The sequence below is a fragment of the Pyrgilauda ruficollis genome, unplaced genomic scaffold, assembly GCF_017590135.1.
Source record: "Pyrgilauda ruficollis isolate IOZ18807 unplaced genomic scaffold, ASM1759013v1 scaffold304, whole genome shotgun sequence".
Taxonomy (NCBI): Eukaryota; Metazoa; Chordata; class Aves; order Passeriformes; family Passeridae; genus Pyrgilauda; species Pyrgilauda ruficollis.
In genome coordinates, this window is record NW_024524423.1 from 202,761 (window position 1) to 220,885 (window position 18,125).

Sequence of the window (18,125 nt, forward strand, 5' to 3'; positions counted from 1 at the left end):
CATTTCCGGTGTTTAGGTGTGTCCAAAGAGAATAGGGAGTAAACGGGATTTATGGACATCCTCAGGAATTCGCCCACCACAGGGAAAATCGGGAATAACTGGGATTCATTCCCGTTTTTCTGGCTCTGGAGGGTTTTCCATGGATGGGAATGAGGATTCCTGCTGTTCCAGAGGGTTGGGAAAGGCTTTCAGGGATGGATTAGGATAAAAGATAAGGAGCCCGAGATAAGAATGAGCGCTTTCCCTGGCAGGAATTTCCCTGGAAATGAGGAATTTCCCGGGAATTCTCTCCTTGAACCCCAAGGCAGGTGAGAGGCAGCAGAGCCTTGGAGAATCCCGAATTTGAGGAAAATAACCCCAAACTGGGAATCCCAGAGCACCTTAAATTGAGGCTTTCCCCACATTCCGGGGACTTCCAGTATTCCCAAAATTCCCAGAATTCTGGGGGTGCAGAATCCGTGGAAACCCCACAGAAAGGATTTCTCTAAATCCCTTTTTTTTCCCCAGATGTTTCCCGCTGGGCTCTGGCTCTAGGATGTTGGAGAACCGAGAGGAAGTGAGGAGCAGCCCTGGATAATTCCCAAATTCTGGAGTTGGGGCGAGCGCAATTCTTGGGAATTCCAACTCCGTGGATAATTCCTGGGAGAACAGGGGGCTGAGTCCAGGGGCAGCTGGGAATGGGAATGGCTGGAAAAGCAGGGATAGGAATGGGAATGGCTGGAAAAGCAGGAATGGGAATGGGAATGGCTGGAAAAGCAGGAATGGGAATGGGAATGGCGGGAAAAGCAGGGATAGGAATGGGAATGGCTGGAAGAGCAGGGATAGGAATGGGAATGGCTGGAAAAGCAGGAATGGGAATGGCTGGAAAAGCAGGAATGGGAATGGCTGGGAAAGCAGGGATAGGAATGGGAATGTCTGGAAAAACAGGAATGGGAATGTCTGGAAAAGCAGGAATGGGAATGGCTGGAAAAGCAGGGATAGGAATGGGAATGGCTGGAAAAGCAGGAATGGGAATGTTTGGAGGTGTCTGTGCCATTCCTGGGAAGCTGGAAAACAGGAATGGGGCGGATCTCTGATCCCGTTCCATGGAAGCAGGGCCGGGTGGATCCCTGATCCCATTCCCATTCCAGGGAAGCAGGGCCGGGTGGATCCCTGATCCCGATCCCGGTTTCCCGCAGGAGCTGACCACGGTGCGGGTGCAGGATCCGCGCGTGCAGAACGAGGGCTCCTGGAATTCCTACGTGGATTACAAGATCTTCCTGCACGTGAGCCGGGATCGGGATGGGCCCGGGATGGGATCGGGAGGGGCTCTGGGGCGGGGTTATCCCGATCCACGGCAGGGATGGGATCGGGATGGGATCGGGAGGGGCTCTGGGGCGGGGTTATCCCGAGCCAATCCTCAGGATCTCATCCTGGGCTGGCTCCCGGTTCCAGCGTCGAGGGGATCCCGCAGGGACTGAGATCCTGGTCCTCAGTCCCATGGAGAATTCCCATCCTGGATCCTCTGTCCAGGCCAGATCCAGCCCCTTGATCCCAGGGATAATTCCCAGGGATAATTCCCATCCTGAATCCTCAGATCCAGCCCTCAATTGCATGGATAATTCCCAGAGATCAGTCCCAGGGATCATTCCCATCCTGGATCCTTCAGCCCTCAATTCCTAGGGATCATTCCCAGGATAATTCCCAGGATCCCTCCCAGGATCCCTCCCAGGGATCATTCCCAGGGATCATTCCCAGGGCTCCCTCCCAGGGCTCCCTCCCGGGATCATTCCCGGGATCCCTCCCAGGGATCATTTTCAGGATCATTCCCAGGGCTCCCTCCCAGGGCTCCCTCCCGGGATCATTCCCAGGACCATTCCCAGGACCATTCCCAGGATCATTCCCAGGGTCATTCCCAGGGTCATTCCCAGGGCTCCCTCCCAGGATCATTCCCGGGATCCCTCCCAGGGATCATTCCCAGGGATCATTTCCAGGGCTCCCTCCCAGGACCATTCCTAGGGATGGATCCCTCCCGGGATCATTCCCAGGACCATTCCGGGCTCGCTCCCGGGGCCATTCCCAGGATCTCGTTGCTGTTCCCAGACCAACAGCAAGGCCTTCACCGCCAAGACCTCGTGCGTGCGGCGCCGCTACCGCGAGTTCGTGTGGCTGCGGCGGCAGCTGCAGCGGAACGCCGGGCTGGTGTAAGCGCCCCCCGGGCCCGGGCCCGCCCCTGGGGTCCCCCCAGGGCCCGGCACAAAGCGACCCCCCAATCTTTCCAGGCCGGTGCCGGAGCTGCCGGGAAAATCCGCGTTTTTCGTGGGAAGCACGGATGAGTTCATCGAGAGGCGCCGGCAGGGGCTGCAGCACTTCCTGGAGAGGTGGGAGCGGGGCTGGGGCTCGGGAGCTTTGGGGGTTTGGGGTTTTGGGGTATTTGTATTTGGGGTTTGGGATGTTTGGGGGTTGGGGTATTTGTATTTGGGGTTTGGGATGTTTGGGGTTTGGGATGTTTGGGGGTTGGGATGTTTGGGGTTTGGGGGTTTGGGATGTTTGGGATTTGGGTTGTTTGGGGGTTTGGGATGTTTGGGGTTTGGGATATTTGAGGTTTGGGAGGTTTGGGATATTTGGGATTTGGGAAGGGCTGAGGGGAGGGTGCAGCGCCCAGGGGTGGCCAGGAGGTGGCAGCAGGGCGGGCTGGGTGGCCCTGGTGACCGTCCCTGCTGTCCCCCCGGTGTCCCTGCTGTCCCCCCGGTGTCCCTGCTGTCCCCCTGCTGTCCCCCGGTGTCCCTGCTGTCCCTGCTGTCCCCCGGTGTCCCTGCTGTCCCCCTGCTGTCCCTGCTGTCCTTCCTCCCTGTGTGCCCAGGGCGGGAGGGGACAGGGTGCCAGCAGAGGTGGCCCGTCCCTGCAGGGTGGCAGGTGCCAGCAGCGGTGACGTGTCCCGTGCTGTCCCCAGGGTGGTGCAGAGCGCCGTGCTGCTGTCCGACAGCCGCCTGCACCTGTTCCTGCAGAGCCAGCTGCCCGTGCCGGCCATCGAGGCCTGCGTGCAGGGCCGGGGCCCCCACTCGGTCACCGAGGCCATCCTGCACTACGCCATGGCCTGGGGACGCCGCGGGGACGGCGCGGGGCTGCCCGCCGCCAGGTGAGGGCAGGGAGCAGCCGGCGGGGAGGGACCTGCTCCGGCATCCCGGGATCCCGGGATCCTGGGAAATGGACTCAGGGAGCAGCGCGGGACAGGCCTGGGACCCCGGTGTGGATCCCGGGAGAGCCCCGGGACCTCCCTGTGCATCCCGGGGCACTCCCAGCTCCTCCCTGTGCATCCCGGGGCACTCCCAGCTCCTCCCTGTGCATCCCGGGGCACTCCCGGACACCCAGTGACCCCTCTGGAGAGCCTGGGATTCCCGGAATTCCCAGCTGGACACGGAGTGACCCCTGTGGACACCCCCGGCCCCGCAGCCCTCGCTGGGAGAGCGGTCAGCGTGGAGCCGCTGGGATGGCCGGACGGATGGACTGGGAGCGCTGGGAATGCGGCCCTGGCCCTGGCCGAGCTCTTTCCCAGCACATTCCCGATATTCCCTGATATTCCCAGCGGTGTTTTCCTCACTCTGCTCCTGCTCACATCCCTCTGGAATTCCCAAACTGAGCTCAAATCCCCAAACTGAGCTCAGATCCCTCTGGAATTCCCAGACTGGGACAATCTGAGCCGAGCTTCCCGCCGGGAAAAGGGAGGGACGGGGCTGGAATTTGTGTCCCCTTCCCGCTGGGGCTGTTCCCAGGGATTTTTTGGGGAAGCAGGAGCAGCTCGGGTGGTTTTGGTGTCTTCCCCTCCCTCAGCACTTGGTGTGGGCAGGAAATAAAAACGGATAAAAATTAAAATAAATAAATAAAATTGAAACGGAAGTGGAGGAGATTTTCCGGGTTCTGCCGGGCTCGGGGGGTGGGAGAAGCGCCAGGAATTCCGGGATTTAGGGAATTTGGGAATTCCCCACGCCAGCCAGGGCTCGCGGCGGGTTTTGGGGCGGTTTTGGCTCCAGGGAGTTTTGGGAATCCCTGGGAGGAGCCCCGGGAATGGCAGGAGGAGCTCAGGGCTCCGAGAGCGGCTGTGATTGGCGGATCCCCTCATGAATATTCACAATTCATGAATATTCACAAGTCATTAATATTCATGAGCGCGTCGCCGCCGTGGCGCAGATGCGCCCGGGATCCGATCGGACTCCAGGGATCCACCCAGATCCTGTGGATCTGATCCGAACCCAGGGATCCGCTCCAGAGGGACTGGAGCCGAATTCCAGAGGGATCTGAGCCCAGTTTGGGAATTCCAGAGGGATTGGGGCCGCCAGGACCCTTCCACCATCCAGCGACCCCGCAGCCGAGTGCGGGGGAGGGAGGGCAGGAAAAACCAGGAAAAACAGGAAAAACCAGGAAAAGCAGGAGGAGGATGCGCTGGATTCCCTCACAGCAAAGGAGCCATTCCCGACCATTCCCGATCATTCCCGACCATTCCCAGAGCGGCCAAACTTGCAGAGGAAAAAGGGATTTATTGAGGGAAAACACCCGGATTTGGGACAGGGGAACACCCGGATTTGGGACAGGAGAACACCTGGATTTGGGATAAGGGGAACACCCGGATTTGGGATCTCCAGGGCATTTGGGATTGACCCAGGAAAAGCAGGATGACGAGAGCAGGAGATCTCCAGGGGATTTGGGATTTTTGGGAAAAGCAGGATGCGTGCCTCAGTTTCCCCGTGGAATGGCTCCGGGGGGGATTTTTGGGATAAATCCGCTCGGTGCCAGCGCTGGGTGCTCCACACATGGCTCTGCTGCGGGAATCCCATGGGATCTGTGGGATTTGTGGGATTTGGGATCCAGGGAATGCCGTGGGCCGGGCTGGCGTTGTCCCCATGCCGCCGTTCCCGGTCCCACCTGCTCCAGGGAAAAGGGGGGACGGAGACAAGGACACAGCAGACACCCAGGGATGGATCCGGGACCCCAAACCCCAGATCCGAAACCCCGCAGCCCAAATCCCGCATCCCAAAATCCAAACCCCCGATCCCACGCCCCAAACCTGACCCCAAACCCTGCACCCAAAACTCCAAACCCAAAACCTGACCCCAAATCCCAAACCCCAAACCCAAAACCTGACCCCAAACCCCCAAGCCCAAACCATACACCCCAAATCCCAAACCCAAAACCTGACCCCAAACTCCCAACCCCAAACCCAAAACTTGAGCTGCGTCTCGGCCACTCCGCAATCCCAATTTGAAAACAATCCCAATTTTAAACCAGTTTAACCAATTTTAAATAAACTTTAACCAATTTTAAACCAATCCCCTCTCTGCTGAATCTCAGCATAAACCTCAAATTAATCCCGGGATTTTCCAGCATCCGAGGAGATGGAAAAAACCCCCAAATTTATCCCTAAAACCCAAATTTATCCCTAAAATCTGAATCCACCCCCAAAACCCCGCAGGCTGGGCCGTTCCGCGATCCCAACCCCGATTTTAAAACCAATTCCTTCTCTGCCGGATCTCGGGCTAAAGCTGGGCCTAAATCCCGGGATTTTCCGGCATCCGAGGGACGGAGCAAACCCCCAAACTCTCGCCAGCCCAGCTGTAATTTTCCCCCCGCGCGGCGCCGGAAGAATTAAAAGCGCATTAAAAACTCGCGGCAATCGCGCTCGCTCCTCGGCTCGCGCTGCCAAATTGCCCCGCGCCGCCTCGTGCAGATGTTCGTTAATTATGCTAATTTTTATTAAATCATTAACGCCGAGCCCTGGCACGGCGGAGCTGCCTGAACTCTGCTCCGCTCCTTCCCGGCCCGCTGGAATTCCTGGGTTTTGGGGAGCAGGAGGAGGAGGAGGAGGAGGAGGAGGAGGAGGAGGAGGAGGAGGAGGAGGAGGAGGAGGAGGAGGAGGAGGAGGAGGAGGAGGAGGAGGAGGAGGAGGAGGAGGAGGAGGAGGAGGAGGAGGAGGAGGAGGAGGAGGAGGAGGATGGGTTTTTGTTGGAATTTGGTTAATTAGGGCTTAATGAGGGCTCTGCTGCGCTGGGCAGGGAGGGAATTTCGGGGGATTTTGTGGGAATTTTGGGGGATTTTATGGGAAGGACTGGAAAGGAGCGGAAGGGATCCCGGGAGTGGTGTGGGGAGCGCTGGGAGCAGCTGGGAAGCGGAGCAGCGTCTTTCACATTCCCAGGAATCGGCAGGAATTGGGAAATTGGGAATCTGGCAGCCTTTCAAGGCTGGGAATGGATTTGGGGTCACCCCAGCTCTGTCCTCCCCATCCCAGGAATCCCCAAACTGGGAATCCCATCCCAGCTGGGTCTGTCTTATCCCACCAGGGTCTCCCATCCCACCAAGATCTGTCTGATCCCAACAGGATCCACGAGTGCCATCCCACCGGGATCCATCCCATCCCAACAGGATCCACGAGTGCCATCCCACCGGGATCCATCCCATCCCAACGGGGGTCTCCATGTCCCATCCCAACACGATCCACGTGTCCCATCCCACCGGGATCCATCCCATCCCAACGGGGGTCTCCATGTCCCATCCCAACACGATCCACGTGTCCCATCCCACCGGGATCCATCCCATCCCAACAGGATCCATCAGATCCCAACAGAGTTCAGGCGTCCCATCCCAGTGGGACCTGTCCCATCCCCTTGGGGTCTCTGCATCCAATCCCAACAGGATCCACGTTTCCCTTCCCACCAGGACGTGTCCCATCCCAACGGGATCTCCATGTCCCATCCCACCAGGATCCATCCCATCCCACCAGGACGTGTCCCATCCCATTGGGATCTCCATGTCCCATCCCACCAGGATCCATCCCATCCCACCAGGACCTGTCCCATCCCAACGGGGTCTCCATGTCCCATCCCACTGGGATCTCCATGTCCCATCCCAACCCATCGGAATCCGCACATCCCAAAGCTCCAAGATTTATCCAATTAACCATTCCCCACAAAAACCCCCAACCACAGCCCTGCCACCACCCCGCCCTGCCCGAGGGACCCGAGGGTGACACCGGGGTGACCCCGGGGTGACGCCAGCTCCCGAACTCCATCCCCGGATCCCCGGCCGCGGCCTCGGGAGCGCCGGGTTGATCTTTATTCCACGGCTGAGCGCGGCGCCGAGCCCGAGGCGGCGAGCGCGGCTGGGGGACGATGTGACGGAAATGTTTCATCTGCCGGGCCCATCTGTGCCGCGCGTTCCTGCCGCTCGCCCCGAGAGAGGCGCCGCCGCAGCTCCGCATCGCCTTTAATATTCTCCTAAATCACCTCCCCGGCGCGCTTCAAGGGCCATTGCCGCCGCCGCGCCGGTTCATCTGGAGTGCACGGCGGAACGGGGGGCACGGCGAGGGCAGGGGGAGGGCACGGGGTGGGGTTCGGCAGGAATTCCCAGGGATTTGGGGTCCTGAGTTCCTGGGATTGCGGGGTGGGGGGGAGAGAGGAGGCGCGGAAAAAAAAAAAAAATTGAAATAAAAAATCTGCAGGAAGTTGCTGGGAGGGTTTGGGGGTGCAGGAGATCCTGAAGGTCCAGGATTTGGAGGTTCAGGGCGGCAGGGATTGGGGGGTGCTCGGGATCCTGGAATTTTTAGGGTTGGGGAGGATTCGGGGGTGCAGGAATGTCGAATTTGGAGGTTCAGGGGTGCAGGGATTTGGGGGATGCTCAGAAGGTCCTGGAATTTTTAGGGTTCAGGAGGATCTGGGGGTGCAGGGAGGGTTTGGGTGTGCAGGGATGAGCAGGATTGGGGGGAATGCTCAGGATCCTGGAATTTTCGGGTTCCAGGAGGATCCGGGGGTGCAGCTGTGTTGGATTTGGAGGTTCAGGGGTACAGGGATTTGGGGGATGCCCAAGATCCAGGAATTTTTGGGGTCCAGGAGGATCCAGGGATGCGGGGAGGGCAGCAGGAGGGCATGGGGTGGGGTTTGGGAGGAATTCCCAGGGATTTGGGGTCCTGAGTTCCTGGGATTGGCGGGGGGCGGGGGGAGAAAGGAGGTGGGCAAAAATAAAATGAAAATAAAGAGGGAAGTTCCTGGGAGGGTTTGGGGGTGCAGGAATGGGGTTTGGAGTTTCAGGGGTGCAGGATTTGGGGGGAAATATTCCAGAATTGGGGGTTCACATCTCCAGGAGTGCCAGGGATGGACTGGGGGTTTTGGAGTTTCAGGGGTGCCAGAACTGGGGGGGAAATGTGCAGAAATTGGGGAGAAATATGCTGGAATTGGGGGTTTCAGATCTCCAGGACTACCCGAGGGGTGAACTCAGGGATTTGGAGTTTCGGGGATGCAGGAATTGGGGAGAAATATGCCAGAACTGGGGGGAATGTGCTAGAATCGGGGGAAAATATGCCAGAATTGGGGGGAAATGTGCCAGGATTGGGGTGAAACACTCCAGAATCGGGACTTTCACCTCTCCAGGAGCAGTGGCGATGAACTCGGGATTTGGAGTTTGAGGGATGCAGGAATTGGGGTGAAACATACCAGAATTGGGAGGAAATGTGCCGGAATCAGAGGGAAATATGCAGAAATAGGGGTGAAATGTGCCGGAATCGGGGTGAAACCCTCCGGAATCGGGGTAAAACCTTCCAGAATCGGGGTGGAACCTGCCGGAATCGGGGTAAAACCCTGCAGAATCGGGGTGAAACGCTCCAGAATCGGGGTGAAACATGACGGAATCGGGGTGAAACCCTTCAGAATTGGGGTGAAACACTCCGGAACTGGGGTGAAACCCTCCAGAATCGGGGTGAAACCCTCCAGAATCGGGGTGAAACCTGCCGGAATCGGGGTGAAACCTGCCAGAATCAGTGTGAAACACTCCGAAATTGGGGTGAAACCTGCCGGAATCTGGCTGAAACCCCCCGGAATCGGCGCCTTCCCCTCTCCGGGCGCGGCGGCGATGAACTCGGGGGTCTGCAGCGCGGCTCGGGGACCCCCGAGGAAGCGGCCGGGCTCTGCCGCATCCCCCGCGTTGCCGCGGCAACCGGAGCCGGGCTCGCCGCCGCATCCCCGGGGGCCGCTCGGGCGGCTCCACCTGCGCCCCGCGGCCCCCGGCGGGGTCAGCGCGGGGTCGGCAGAATTAATGAAGGCGGGCGCTAATGAGGTGTCGGCGGCTGTTGATGCTCTCCGTGTGTCGGGGGCACTCGCATTTCCAGAGCTCATTATGGGCTGCAATTAGGCTGCGGCACCGCCAGATATTTAGCTCCGTTTTTTTTTCTTTTTTTTTTTTTTTTTTTTTTTTTCCCCTCTTAAATTAGCATTTTAATAACGCCGCTGCCGAGCGGGGAGAACAACACCAAAATTGGCCGTTTTTCACGGGGAAAAACTTCCCGGCTCGAGTTAATGGCAGAGTTGTGAGGGAGAGAGGAAAAAAAATGAACCTTTCCCGCCTATCCCAGCGGGGGAAAAAAAGGGGGAAAAAACTGAAATGAAATGAAATAAAAAAGCGGGAGTGATTTTTATTTGGTTTATCGCACGCTCCTGTTCCGAAATTTGCTCTGAGGCCGATTATTTTCGGCTTGAAAGTCGCGCCTGGCGGCCGGAGGAGGTGGGAGCTGCGGGAGGGTTTGGGATCATTTTGGGATAATTCCATCCTTCCCGAATCCCGAATCCCAAATCCCCGGAGAAGGGAGCGGGGCGCGGATTGGGGAACAGCAAGTGCCGGCGCCGGGATGGATCCGAAATAAAACCGGATCAGAAATCCGATCAAAAATCGGATCCAAAATCCGATTTAAAAATCAGATATAAAATCCCATTTTAAAAGTCCCATCAAAAATCCCGCTAAAAATCCCATCCAAAATCACTTTCCAGACAAATCCCGGGGCTCGCTCCCCCCTCCAAAAGTCACCGTGATTATTCCCTAAAATTCCCTGGATTTGGGGCAGGGAAAGGGGATTTGGGGACAAGCCGGGGATGGGGATTGGGACACGGACACGTCACGACTTCATAGGGGACGGGCAGAGCCGTCCCTTCCTTCCCAGATTTCCAACCCAATCCCAATCCCAACCGCTTCCTTTCCAGCAGGATTCCTGATCCCGATTGTCTGGTGATCCCAGATCCCCTGGGATTGGGAATCTGGGACTTTTCCCTTGGGATTGGGAATTTGGGGCTTTTCCCTTGGGATTGGGAATCTGGGGATGTGGGAGAAGGGGGAGGGACCCCTGGGGGGGGAACCCATGGAGGTGGAGCTGGGAGAGGGGCCTGGACTGGGAGAACTGGGAGAACTGGGATGGGGGGAAATGGGAGAACTGGGATTGGGGAGAACTGGGAATGTGTTCCCCACTGGGCTCTGGAACTGGGGTTACTGGGAATGTGTTCCCCACTCTGATCCCAAACTGGGGTTACTGGGATTGTGTTCCCTGATCCAATCCCAAACTGGGGTTACTGGGAATGTGTTCCCAGCCCTGATCCCAAACTGGGGTTACTGGGATTGTGTTCCCTGATCCAATCCCAAACTGGGGTTACTGGGAATGGGTTCCCCGCTCCGTTTCCAAACTGGGGTTACTGGGAATGTGTTCCCTGCTCCAATCCCAAACTGGGGTTACTGGGATTGGGTTCCCCGCTCCGTTTCCAAACTGGGGTTACTGGGAATCTGTTCCCCACTCCAATCCCAAACTGGTTTTACTGGGATCGGGTTTTCCTCCCCGTCCCAAACTGGGGTGACTGGGGGGGTTCCCCCTTTTCCCTGGGATCACTGGGAAGGGCTTTTCCCTCATTCCTCCACAGGGAACCCCCAGGATCCCCTCCCCAGCCCCATCCAGAATCCCAAATCCATCGGGAAGCACTGTGGGAAAAGCAGGAAAAGGGCGGGATCCCATCCTTGCCCCGATCCAGGAACTCTCCTCATCCTCGGGACGAATTCCCGCGGGTTTCATTAAACCCCGCATTTATTTGGGGAAATTCCCGCCTTTTTTAGGGACCCGCAATTCCCTTTTCCCCTCCATAAAACCGGGATTTTCCTTCATGTACAGCTGGGAAAAGGGAACTTAAAAAACCCGGGAATAAAGGATGGAGGCAGCGGGGTTTGGAGCTGGAGAATTCCCATTTTCCCCAAATCCAGGCTCCCCCCATCCCGGATTTCCTGCCACTGTTTTGGGTTTGGTTTTTTTGTCCTTTTTTTTTTTTTTTTTGGGATCGTTTTAAAGTCGGGAATTCCGGGAGCGGGAATTCCGCGGATTGCGGAGGGAACGAGCCCGGGAATCTCCGGGATCCGCAGAATTCCCGCCGGGATTTGGGGTCAGCTCCGGGAGTTCCGCGATTTCGGGGATTTCTGGGATTGTTTTTTGTTTTTTTTTTTTCCCCTCAGTTTCTCTGTTTTTCCCGCGGTTTTCCATGGAAAAATTCCCGAATCTGCCGGCAGGGGTGGGTGCGGATGGATGGAATGGAGGTGGAATAGAAAACAGAAAATTGAAAGGGTAAAATGACAATATAATATATAAAAAATTAAAGAATATAAATATAAAGTATAAAACGTAAAATATTAAAAAATAAAATATAAAATGTAAAAAGAAGTGCAAAATATAACATATAAAACATAAGACATAAAGTATAAAATAGAAAAAAATTTAAAAATAAAGTATAAGCTATAAAACATGAAATATCAAAACTAAAATGTATTAAAATATATATATATAAAATATAAAAGTTCAAATGTAAAATGCAAAAAAGCAAAAAATAAAAACGTAAAAATTAAAATATGAAATGCCAAATATAAAAAAAAAAATTAAAAATTCAATTTCAATTTGAAAACAGAAACCAGGAATTATAAAGCACAAAACACGAAGTATTAAATATTAAATGATAAAATTCAAAGAGAAAAGCAAAGGAAAATCTCTGACATTCCATGGAAAGTCCAGGAGTGACGGGAGCTCCCAGGGTCAGGAAATCCGGGAATTTCCCGCCTGGGAAGAGCCCCCGGAGCCTCCCCGCCCCCAAACCCGAATTTCTCCTCAGCCCGGAAGAAATCCCAGAGAAAAATCCCAAATTTGATGTGGGGATCCATGGATTTGCTTTGTTCATTTATTAATGTCACCGTTTATGACACTAAATTATTATTTATCATCCTTTTAATCGTAATTTTATTGCTTTAAAATGTTATTTATTATTTATTTTTGATGCCCACGAATTTACCTGTTTGTTTATTCAGTTATAATGGATTTAAATATCTGTTTATTAATTAATTAACATTAATTTACCTGTTGGTTTACCTCTCAATTTGTTAATTTACAATCAATTTCTTTTGCTATTTTATTAATTAATTAACATTAGTTTACCTGATTATTTACTAATTGATTAACATTAATTTACCTGATTATTTACTAATTGATTAACATTAATTTACCTGATTATTTATTAATTTATCAGTAACTTATTTCCCTGATCTATTATTAATTTATCATTAATCCACCTCTTCATTTACTAATTAGGAATTCATTTAGAATTTATTCTTGTCCCCATTTATTAATGAATTCCTTTATTCCATTAATTAATTAATTAATTAATTTGTTACATTTATTAAATGAATTCATCAACCCACCCGAGGCTCATCCCAGGAAATTCCCGAGGCGCTGATCCCGGATCCCTCCTGGTTTTCCAGGATCTTTTGGAATTCCCAGTGATGAATTCCACAGGAAATGTGGGAATATCCCGGAATTCCGGGAATCCCAGCCCCAGGATTGCGGGATGAGGAAGGGGCCGAGTTTATCCCGGGATTTATCCCGAGTTTTTCCTGGGAGCGGGGACGGAATTCCGGCTTTTCCCGGGGCTTTATCCCGGGAATGGGTGGGTGAATCCCTGTGGGGGGAAATTTGGGATGGAGCACCAAAGTTTGGGATGGAGCATCTGGGATTTAGGATGGAGCACCGAAATGTGGGACGGAGCACCGAAATTTGGGATGGAGCACCAAAGTTTGGGATGGAGCATCTGGGATTTAGGATGGAGCACCAAAATGTGGGATGAAGCACTGAAATTTGGGATGGAACACCGAAATTTGGGATGGAGCACCAAAGTTTGGGATGGAGCACTAAAATTTGGGATGGAGCACCGGGAATGTGCAGATGAATCCCTGTGGGTGGGGAAAATTCGGGATTCAGGATCAGGAATGCGCAGGGTTCATTCCTGAGGATGAGGAAAATTTGGGATGCGGATTTGGGGACGCGCAGGTGAGGCCCTGAGGGTTGGGCACTGTTTGGGATCAGCCCCGTCCCTGTCCCTGTCCCTGTCCCTGTCCCTGTCCCTGTCCCCATCCCGGGGGTGACCAGGAGTGACCAGGGGTGACCAAGGTGACCGGAGGTGTCCGGAGGGTGATCGGGGGTGACCAGGAGTGACCGGGGGTGACTGGGGGATGGCCAAAGTGACCGGAGGTGACTGGGGGTGACTAGGGGTGACCAGGGATGACCAGGGGGTGACCAAGGGGTGACCATGGAGTGACCATGGAGTGACCATGGAATGACCAAGGGGTGACCAAGGGGTGACCGAGGGGTGACCGAGGGGTGACCATGGAGTGACCGAGGGGTGACCGGGGGGTGACCAAGGCGTGACCGAGGGGTGACCGAGGGGTGACCGAGGGGTGACCGGGGGGTGACCGCTGCCTTCCAGCTGCCGCCATCCCGGCGCTCCCGCCGTTCCCAGCGGGATCATTGCCGGGACCGAGCGCAGCTGAGCCCGGACCGAACTCATCCCGCGCCGCCTCCGGGAACGGAGCGGGGGGAGGTCAGGGCCGGCCCCCGTCCCCAAATCCATGGAAAATGCCACTAGATGTCACCCCGCGCCTTCGGCTGCCGTGCGGGATGCGGGAATTCTCTCCCGGAGCTTCCCTCTCCAGGTTTTAGGGGCAGGGATGGAGGGAATGAACAGATCCCGGTTTTAGGGACGGAGGGAATGAACGGATCCCGGTTTTAGGGATGGAGGGAATGATCGGATCCTGTTTTTAGGGATGGAGGGAATGAACGGATCCCGGTTTTAGGGATGGAGGGAATGATCGGATCCTGTTTTTAGGGATGGAGGGAATGAACGGATCCCGGTTTTAGGGATGGAGGGAATGAATGGATCCCGGTTTTAGGGATGGAGGGAATGAATGGATCCCGGTTTTAGGGATGGAGGGAATGAATGGATCCCGGTTTTAGGGATGGAGGGAATGAACGGATCCCGGTTTTATGGATGAAGGGAATGAACAGATCCCGGTTTTAGGGCGCCCGTCACTTCCAGCTAAAGCCACCGAGAGCGGGGAGCGGAGCCGCATTCCCACAATTATCCCAGAGGACGAATTGCTGGGACGGGAAAAACGGAGCAGGGCCAGGAATGGGGACATGGGAATGGGGATTTGTTGGGATTACGGAATTCCGGGATGGAGTGGGTGGGAAAGAGCTCAAATCCCATCCCATTCCCAGCCCAACCTTGGGCAGGGACCCCTCCCGCTACCCCAGTCCAGCCTGGCCTTGGACGCTTCCAGAGATGGGAATTGGGGATGGGAATTGGGGATGGGAATTGGGGATGGGAATTGGGGATGGGAATTAGGGACTGGAATGACTCTTCCCTCTTCCCAAGTGAATTCCCAGTGTTTTCTCCCAGCAGGAGTTTTGGGAATGAGCCGTTGGCACCTCTGGGGTTGTCACCCTGCACCTCCCAGATCCAGAGGGCCCAGGATCCCTTGGGATCAGCATTCCCGGGATTCCTGGGATCAAACAGGGCCTGATTTCCCTGGAAGTGCCCAAGGAACACCGGCACAGGGTTGGTTTCCATGTCAGGGATCACACCCAGATCCAGACAATTCCACAATTCCCTGACCCCATTCCGCTCCCGGTGCCCAGTTTTCCCGGGAATGTCAGGCCGGGAAGGCGCCAGATGGGATTTTATAGGAGCCGCTATTCCGTGGTCGGAGCCAGCGGGCGCCGCGAGATTAATTCCGCGAAATTAATTGGGACAAGATTGAAAAGGAAATTAAGGCGCAGCTGAGTGAACATTCCCAACCTTTTCCCTCCTCCTCCTCCTCCTCCTCCTCCTCCCAATGCTGCCTCTCCCTCCCTTCGCTTCCAGCATCCGGAATTTATGGGGAAAAGCCCCCAGGATCCGCCGGCTCTCAGCGAGGGATTGGCCGCTGGAGCCGCACCTGGAGCTGCCGGAATTCCCGCCGGGATGGCGGGACGTGGCCCCGAGCTGCTCCCGGTGTCACCCCCTGATGAACGCGGCCCGGGGGGATCCCAGCACAGGCAATTCCCCAAATTCCCAAATTGGGAATCCCCCAAAAATGGGGAGTTTGCACCTTTCCAGAGCGGGGTGCAGGATCAGGAGGGGGAGCTGCTCCTCCGACCCCAAAGCAAGGCCCAAATAGGCCCCAGTCCCAGTAAAAACCAGTAAAACCAAGTAAAAACCAGTAAAAAAGAGCAAAACTCAGTAAAAGCCAGTAAAAACCAATAAAGCCCCCCTCCTGACATCATTAATTTAATTTTAAATCTTGATTTTGAGTGATTTTAGCATCTTTTGGCCTCGAAAATGAGCCCAAATCCCAAAAAGTTCCTGCTCCTACCTCACCAAGGACAAGGATGAAGTTGTCCCTTTGGAAATGGGAAATAAAGTGGGGAACGAGCCAAATTCCCTAAAAATTCCCAAAACTTCTGGATTCTACCTTTCTGAGGATGTGGATGAGGTCACATGGGTGGGATTGGGAAACAAAATGGGGAGTGAGGCAAATTTCCTAAAAAATTTCCAAAAATCTCCCAAACATTTCCCAAAAAATTCCCAAAAATTTCCAGCTCCTACCTTGCTGAGGATGTGGATGAGGTCGCCCCGTTGGAAGGAGAGCTCGTCGGGATTGTCCCCGATGCAATCCCACAATCCCTGGTAATAATTGGAGTAATCCCAGTCGGAATTTTCTGGGAAAAAGGGGAAAAAAAAGGTCAGGTTGGTGAGGGATTTATAGGTACAGGATCATGGAGGAGATTCCAGAGCCCAAAGTTCTCCTGGAGCTCCTCCAGGAGGGGAAAGGCTCCAAATCCACTGGAATGTTGAATGTTGAGGTTGGGAAATGCCGGGAATTCCATGGAATTCCGTCACGGACTCGCTGGCTGAGGGATCGGTGCTCCCCAAAGAGTTTGGTCCCAGTTTTCCAGGAATTCCTTTCCCAGGAATTCTCATCCCAGCTCCTGTCCTGCTTCCCAGAGGGACAGGGGGGCATTGGAGGCATCCTGGGAATAGCTGGTCGGATCCTGGGGGGTTGGATCCCAAAATTCCTGTGGGATCCCTCTCTGGCTTTTTAGGGATAAAAATCCAACTTTGAAAATCCCAAACACCTCCTTTAATCCAGGAATTTTGGGAGATGTGTCACTTTGGGAAAAGTCTTCCCAAGTGGAATTCCACCACTGGGAAGAGTCAATTTCCAGGAATTCTCCCGTTCTCCACATTTTCGAGTTTTCCAAGTGGAATTCCACCATTGGGAAGAGTCAATTTCCAGGAATTCTCCCGTTCTCCACATTTTCCACAGCCCAGGATGCTCCAAAGTGGCCAAAATCCCAAAATATTCCCTCCATCCATATCCTGGGAACCCTTTGGATTGGGATCTCACCCTCCTCGCTCCCGAAATCCTCCTCATTCTCCGGGAATGGCGGCTCCAGCTCCTCATCTGGGGAGGGAAAAAACAGTGGGAAAATCCGGGGAAAACAGTGGGGAAATCAGGGAAAATCCGGGAATGTTGCAACTCCAGCAGGCCCAGGGCTCTGAGAGAATCCCGGGAATAAAAAATTCCCAGATTGATGGTGGGGAGAGGAAGTATCGGAGAAGATTTTCATGGAAAACCGGAATTGTTGTGGGCGCTGGGAAAAACAAATCCCTGAATTCCGGATTTGGGAATTTCCATGGGAAGGGAGGAAAAGGAGATTCCAGAGGGGAAATTCCAGGCTGGGAATGCGAGGAAGGAAGGAGGAATTAGGGAGGAAGAGGAGGAGGAAGGGATGGAAGGAATGATCCCAGGGAAAAGGTGGATTCCAGAGGGGATGGGAAAGCTTGGAAAAATGGGAAGGGAACGGAGCTGCGTGGAGCATCCCGAATATTCAGCCTCATCCATGGAAAAGCCATTTCCCATCCATGGAAAAACCATTTCCCATCCCACAGACATCCCTGCCTGCTCCTTGTCCCCTTCCCAGGCACGTTCCAGGAGGATTTGGAGCTGGGAAATCCAGGAATGGGATCCATGGGGCCAGGAGCAGCCCCTCCCCACCATCCAGGGGTTTTCCTGGAATCAAATCCGACAGATCCAAGGGTTTTCCTGGAATCAAATCCGACGGATCCAAGGGTTTTCCGGGAATCAGGCCTGGAAGTGAAGCTCTGCCTTCCCAATCCCACCCAACACTTGGATCCTCCAGGACTGAATCAAAGGGAAAAGCTGGAAAACTTTGGAAAATTCCACTTCTCCCTCCCACCCCACTTTTGGGATCCTCATCCCGGGGGTCCGGAGCCGCCGGCGCATCCCGGGAAGCTTCGGAATCTCTGCGGAGCCGAGTTTTTAATGGAGCAATTTGATTCAATTTTCCAGTCGATAAAATTCCCCGGCAGCGCTCGGCGCTTCCGAACGGACACCTTCACTCCTGATTTAACATTCCCATCGAATCCTTCCCGGGAAATTGGAAAAATTTATCACCTGTGAAATTTTATTTGGCCTCGGCCGCGTCTGTTTTTGTAAAACTTCATTAACGCCGAGGAAATTATCTCTCCGTGGCTTTTCCCGTTTTTTTTATTCCCGTCTCCCGGGTTTTTTTGCCGTGGTTTTTGGTCAGGAGGTAAAGGAGGGAGAAGGGGGCGGAGGGAGGATGGGATTGGGGCTTTTCCTGCGGATTTTGGGGGTTTGGGATGGAGGAAGATCCGTGAGTTGGGTTATCCCAGGAGAGCTGGGAAGTCTAATCCATGGAAACCCATGGAAATGCATGGAAGTCCATGGAAATCCATGGAAACCCATGGAAATGCATGGAAGTCCATGGAGATCCATGGAAACCCATGAGAATCCATGGAAACTTGTGGAAAACACATGGAAATCTGTGAAATCCTACAGAAATCCATGGAAACCCATGGAAAACTATGAAAACCTATGAAACCCCGTGAAAATCCATGAAAATCCACAAAAACTCTGAGGGCTGCTCCAGCAGAATCTCCTGATCCGAAATTCCC

General features: G+C 54.4%; 2 protein-coding genes across 2 annotated transcripts in view; one reads left to right on the forward strand and one right to left on the reverse strand.

Moving 5' to 3' along the window:
* The window catches only part of SNX11 (sorting nexin 11), a 5,605-nt gene extending 2,483 nt beyond the window's left edge, over window positions 1–3,122 (forward strand). The window contains exons 2-6 of the mRNA XM_041473875.1: window positions 508–556; window positions 1,179–1,265; window positions 2,083–2,183; window positions 2,262–2,360; window positions 2,933–3,122. Of these exons, the coding sequence (XP_041329809.1) occupies window positions 536–556; window positions 1,179–1,265; window positions 2,083–2,183; window positions 2,262–2,360; window positions 2,933–3,122 (498 nt within the window). The 5' untranslated portion in view covers window positions 508–535. The remainder of the gene's footprint in view (window positions 1–507; window positions 557–1,178; window positions 1,266–2,082; window positions 2,184–2,261; window positions 2,361–2,932) is intronic.
* Window positions 3,123–8,139: 5,017 nt separating this feature from the next.
* SKAP1 (src kinase associated phosphoprotein 1) overlaps window positions 8,140–18,125 on the reverse strand; it is a 56,427-nt gene continuing 46,441 nt past the window's right edge. The window contains exons 10-13 of the mRNA XM_041473876.1: window positions 16,531–16,587; window positions 15,729–15,841; window positions 8,814–9,140; window positions 8,140–8,154 (exon numbers count right to left, since the gene is read on the reverse strand). Of these exons, the coding sequence (XP_041329810.1) occupies window positions 8,140–8,154; window positions 8,814–9,140; window positions 15,729–15,841; window positions 16,531–16,587 (512 nt within the window). The remainder of the gene's footprint in view (window positions 8,155–8,813; window positions 9,141–15,728; window positions 15,842–16,530; window positions 16,588–18,125) is intronic.